The 5911-nt window shown below is 39.7% G+C and overlaps 3 protein-coding genes across 3 annotated transcripts; 1 reads left to right on the top strand and 2 right to left on the bottom strand.

Moving 5' to 3' along the window:
• Window positions 1–58: 58 nt before the first annotated feature.
• On the bottom strand, window positions 59–1718 carry LOC129570757 (uncharacterized). The gene is made up of 2 exons (XM_055450470.1): window positions 1205–1718; window positions 59–1042 (listed from the first exon to the last, which is right to left on the bottom strand). The coding sequence occupies exons 1-2, from the start codon at window positions 1518–1520 to the stop codon at window positions 210–212; spliced, it is 1149 nt and encodes a 382-aa protein (XP_055306445.1). The 5' UTR covers window positions 1521–1718; the 3' UTR covers window positions 59–209.
• Window positions 1719–2167: 449 nt separating this feature from the next.
• On the top strand, window positions 2168–3955 carry LOC129570756 (bystin). The gene is given in 3 exon segments (XM_055450469.1): window positions 2168–2419; window positions 2493–2887; window positions 2971–3955. Coding segments are annotated over 3 exon segments (1368 nt in total). The 5' UTR covers window positions 2168–2278; the 3' UTR covers window positions 3803–3955.
• On the bottom strand, window positions 3817–5545 carry LOC129570758 (guanine nucleotide-binding protein subunit beta-5). Its single transcript, XM_055450471.1, has 3 exons — window positions 4827–5545; window positions 4604–4744; window positions 3817–4537 (listed from the first exon to the last, which is right to left on the bottom strand). The coding sequence occupies exons 1-3, from the start codon at window positions 5349–5351 to the stop codon at window positions 4262–4264; spliced, it is 942 nt and encodes a 313-aa protein (XP_055306446.1). The 5' UTR covers window positions 5352–5545; the 3' UTR covers window positions 3817–4261.
• Between the last annotated feature and the right edge of the window lie 366 nt (window positions 5546–5911).

Genomic DNA, 5911 nt, shown 5'->3' with positions numbered 1-5911 from the left:
CACCTAGGTGTTGCGAGTTCTTTCTTCTACAAATTTCCTTATGTTTCCATAGCAGTTATTTTGTTGACAATTTATTTCATTATCAATATTACTTTCTTTATTTATAATCAGGCGATAGCAATCTAATTTATAAAAAACAATGATTATCAATTAATTGCACTGTGGAACATGACAATTTATTTTTATTGAAAACGTAAACAATGTGGACGTTAATTAAGTTCAGCGATGCAATATTTGATCTTTTTAATCGCGAGTTCTGTCGATTCATCGTCAATGTGATGATAAACGACGTATCTAATGCAATTCCATTCATCTCTGGCGCAAACCTTAATGACGACGCCGTTACCGGACTTATCAGTAATTCCTTCTGATAATTCTTCAGGAGTGATCTTTTGCAGGCGTTCCACAAAATATTTGGCCGAGTATTTTTCCGATTTTAGTAAATGAATCATGCAAATATTGGTTTGAACCTTATTAATCTCGACTGTAATGAATGGGCTCTTCGAATCATAAATGGCCTGGGCAATTTGCTTTGTGTGACGATGATCGTCACCCAATTTTGGTACGACCTCCCTTAGAGCAACCAGACCAGCTGCTGCCAATACTCCAACTTGACGCATTCCACCACCCAAGGCCTTTCGAATGCGACGAGCTTGACGAATAAAATCTTTGGATCCCAACAAAACGGATCCAATTGGTGCACACACTTTAGTCAAGCAAAAGGTGAGAGAGTCAAAATCGCGAGCAATTCGCGAAACAGGCACATTTAAATATTTGGCAGCATGGAAAACACGAGAACCGTCCATATGTAATTTAATCCCTTCACTCTTGCAGATTGAGGCCAATTTGTCGATCCATTCTAACGGAACCACTTTTCCCCCAGATATGTTATGCGTATTCTCAACTACAGCCATAGTGGTGGTGGGCTCATGTATTTCGTCGCTTCCACGAATTTTCGACCGAAACTCATCCAGCGAGTAGGTGCCATCTTCGTTATTCGGAATTATATCCAATGAAACACCAGCTATAGTCGCTGCTCCACCTATGAATTGAGAAAATAAAATTATCATTATTTGCATTGGAAAAGTATGAATGTGAAATTGTGCATCATTAAATTTTTTTTCCATCAATAGGATCACTCGAATGTACTTGATTGGTTTTACAATATTTGTGTGATATTTTTTACATTTTTGCTAAACAGTACCTTGTTCATATAGATATACATGGGATGATCCTCCAACGATAACTTCACAGCCTCGTTGATTACAGTGCACCATTATTGAAATGAGATGTCCCATTGTCCCACTGGATACAAATAGGGCTGCCTCTTTCCCGAATAATTCGGCACATTGTCGTTCGAGCTTTTGAACAGTTGGATCTTCACCAAAAACATCATCTCCAACTTCTGCATTTGCCATTGCCCGACGCATTTGCTCGGTTGGTTGGCTTACGGCATCTGAACGAAGATCGATTACCGTTTCAGTTGATCGATGGCCGTTTGTATATTTATTTGAATACATTTTTACACGAAATTTTTAGCACGATCCACAACACTGATGCTAACTGTTTGCCGCTTCAAAACGAAATGAAAGTTGTTTACGGCTGCAACAATGGTAGAGAAAGTGAAAATAAAACACGTCTGGTTTAGTTGGAATGTAGACTTTATCTAAGAGCGTTTATTCCGCGCGCACACACTATCGCTAGGTGTAACACGCAGCACCTGAAGTTGGTCACAATTACAATCATTTATGAGGCGCGCGTTCGGGCCAAAAGCCCAACTGTAACCCACGCCATCTAGCGAGATAAAACTACTTGTCTAAAAAGTGATTTTCAGATTATAACATTTAAATACTTTGATTGCATACTACACATACATTGAGAGCGTTAACGAAACGCGATTTCACACAAACGACATTAACTGAGTCAATTGGTATTTATGCTTTCAAGTTCCATTGTAAGATTAAAATTGGTCGTTGCTTGTTAATACCAATCATATTTCATATTTAAACGAAGAAAAAAAATTCCGATATGAAGTGTGTTTACTTACGATTTACTTTGAATGATATGAGATAACATTGATGTGATGAAAAAACACATATTGTTTACGACTGGCGCCATCTGTGAAACTGACATAACAGAAAGAAATGGCTTGGCTGTCACATTCATTGCATTGAGGTTAACTTGAGTGTCAAATGAAAGCATGTGCACCGTTCTGTTTACTGTTTGATTGAATTTGAAACGTGAAACACGTTTGATAATAATTGAAAACTAGTTAAAAATGGGGAAAACGCGTAAAGTAAGTTTCAAGAATGAAATTCGAGCACAGGATAAAACACCACTGGACGAACAGATTTTGTCCGGTAAAGTGGTGCGTAGCAAGAACAAAGTGAAAATTCGTCTTCGTGCCGAAGAAGAAGATGTAAGTATACATGCGTTTTGAATTTGTCTTATTCAAAGACTCAAATTTAAATGAATTTTCTGCACATTTCCAGTACGTCGATGCTCGGTCAACGCAAAAAATTCTGCAAGCAGCCCGTGCTCAACAAGCCGAAGTTGCATTGGATTTGGGTGGACCATCGTTGCACGACTCAATGCGAAAGAGTAAAAACAAAGCACGACTCGGTTCACGTTTGAAAGATGACGATGACATGTCGGACAATGAAGACAAGCCAGATGTCACGGGTCAAGACTTTTTTGATGATATGCAAATCGACGAAGAAGACGAAAAGGCATTGAAATTATTCCAGAATGAATCGGGCACAAAATCACGTAAATTGGCCGATATCATTGCTGAAAAAATCGCCGAAAAACAAACCGAACTCCACACACAGCTATCCGATGCGGGCACATTGAAAATTGAGGATTTGGATCCACGTGTGAAAGAGATGTATGACATCAATTTGAAGATTTATTGTTTGTTCGCATGTTCTAAAGTTAACCAACAACTTTTCTCTCTCTCTCTCTCTAAAGGTATGAAGGTGTACGTGATGTGATGAAACGATACCGCAGCGGTAAAGTGCCAAAAGCCTTCAAAATCATACCAAAACTGCGCAACTGGGAACAAATTCTGTACATAACGGAGCCACACAATTGGAGTGCGGCTGCAATGTACCAGGGCCCGCGTATTTTCAGTTCAGTTTTGGCCCAACACATGGCACAGAGATTCTAAAATTTGGTGTTGCTTCCGCGTATTCGAGACGATTTGGGCGAATACAGCCGTTTAAATGCACATTTGTATGCAGCTCTGCGTAAGGCTCTGTTCAAGCCGGCCGCATTCATGAAAGGTATCATTCTACCATTGTTGGAATCTGGTGATTGCACACTTCGTGAGGCCATCATCATTGGCAGTGTAATCGCTCGCAATCAAATCCCAATACTGCACTCGTCCGCATGCTTACTGAAAATCTGCGAAATGGACTACTCTGGTGCTAATTCGATTTTCATTCGCATCTTTTTGGACAAACGGTATGCACTACCATATCGTGTTATCGATGCAGCTGTTTTCCATTTCATTCGATTCGAGCACGACAAACGTGAAATGCCCGTGCTGTGGCACCAAAGTTTGTTGACATTCGTTCAACGGTATAAAAACGATATCTCATCGGATCAAAAAGAAGCACTATTCGCCTTGCTACGCAAACAGACCCACTTCAAAGTCACACCAGAAATTAGACGCGAATTGCAAGCGGCTCGATGTCGCGACGAAGAAGCGATCGAACCAATCGATAAAGATTCACCTGGTGCAATGGCTGTCGATATTCCTGATGTCAATCTAGATGATGACTACAAAATGTTTGATTGATAGGCTGGACACTGTTTTTGATTTAGATTTAACATGCATACTGAGTTATCGGTATATTTTTCACATTTCTTCTTGTTATATAACATTTAAATAAATATTGGTAAATAAACTATCGTCCGTTTGAGCACACGGCAAATTAGTCTACAACGAAAATCTATTGGAATTATATTCTAATAAAATTGTTTAATTTGGCTAAAATGTTCGAATGCTTTCGCATCGAATGCAATTCTTTGGCTGTATTTTTGGTTTAATCTCGTAAATGGTTGAGAAGATAAATATATGAATAAATAAATAACAAAACGTCAAAAACAATACATATCCATGGATGAATGCAATAAATAATATGATAAAACTGATTTTCTTGTTGAAGTGAATGTTTTGTGCACAAAAGTTTATGCGTATGATTGGGAGAATATTGATTTCCCGAAGATTCACGATTTTCAATCATAGAAAATTGATTTAAGCCCAAACACGAAGTGTATAATCCCAACTGCCGGTCGAGAGAGCTGTACCATCCGGTGACACCTGAACACATGATACTTTGTTCTCGTGGCCGTACAACAAGCAAACTCGCTGCTGTTTTAGCGTGTCCCAAATATTGACGGTGTAATCATTGTAGCCGGCGAACAATAGACGTCCACTCACCGAAAAGTCAACTGAATTCACACCGAAAATAATGCTATCCTTTGCATAAATGGCTACCTCTTTATCGGCTCGCATGTCATACAAACGGCACTGTAGAGAAGAAAATGTGTGAGTTTTTGAAATTCCATCTGTGTTGTTATTAAATTTCCAAATTACCGTGCTATCATCGGAACCAGTTGAAATGGCATCACCACTTGGATGAAATTTAACACTGTTCACATCGGATTGATGTCCCTCAAACGATTGCACCACTGATCCCGAACGCATGTCCCAAATGAAAGCCATTTTATCGCAACTCTGAAAATTTTTCGGAAATGTTTAATTTCGATCGAATTTTGGCTTAGGAAATCCATTCGTTGACATAGAATTGGTGACTTACTCCCGACACAAATGTGTTTCCCGTTTCATTCGGTGCCAAATCAATTGACATCACATCACCGGTGTGTCCATGGAAACTTTGCAATAACTGACCCGATTCAACATCCCACAATGCGCAAGTGGAATCACCGCTACCTGTTAGAATTTGTTGGTCCGAATTGGGGAAAATGCAGCATGACGTGTAGCTTGTGTGCGTGCCCACAGTTTTCTTTTTTGATTGCATCTCATCATCCGAATTGACGGGATAAACTGTGACCTTATTGTCGAGACCACCGCAAGCGATTAAATTGCCTGACGGTGCATATGCACAAGTCATAACCCATGTTGTTGGCATTGTCACTGAATGCTCTTTGCTGGTTGTAAATGCATCCCAAACAATCAGTTTACCGTCTTGTGATGATGAAACAATGTGCCTTTTGTCGGGTGACCAATCGGAGCATAGCACCTTTGCCTGGTGACCCTTCAGCACACGTTTACGAATTATCACACATTCGAACGCCGTGGAAAGTTTTTGCTGCGTTTTCATTTTGCGCTATAAGTCATCTTGGAATTAGTTTCTCTGTACTTTGTGACTGATTAAACAAAATTTATGCAAACCAACTGGAAAAAGTGTGCACCAAACGATATAAATGCTGCTCACATCCAAAATCATCAGTCCACTGCTAATACACACGTCAAATCAAAAGGCATGATGTTGGCTTTGTCTACCGATTCACATTATCCACCGCCGTATTGTTACTGATGTGCAAAAGCTTGCAGCTATGACGAGCCATAAAAACTTTTCGTTGGCAACGGCCTAAAAGCTGAACGAAAAAAAAGTGTATCCGTTTCTGCTCAGCAAATGACATGACTCAGATGTTTGTAATTAATAATGTGGGCATTATTTCGGCTATTGTTAAGCCGAGCGAATACGAAATACGAAGGACAACAACGAAATCAAGCCGAACGATTTGCCTCACAATATATCGGACAGTGCTCACCGCACTGACTCTCTCTCAATGCTCTGTGTTCGAACGGGAAATATAGAGACAGAACGGAAATATCATACAATCGGAGATGAAGGAAAATAATATTTTCCATGTTGTG

The sequence above is a fragment of the Sitodiplosis mosellana genome, unplaced genomic scaffold, assembly GCF_009176505.1.
Source record: "Sitodiplosis mosellana isolate CC-2019 unplaced genomic scaffold, AAFC_SMos_1.0 Smas_scaffold_78, whole genome shotgun sequence".
In the NCBI taxonomy this organism is placed as follows: domain Eukaryota; kingdom Metazoa; phylum Arthropoda; class Insecta; order Diptera; family Cecidomyiidae; genus Sitodiplosis; species Sitodiplosis mosellana.
This window is presented reverse-complemented; position numbering and strand designations above follow the sequence as displayed.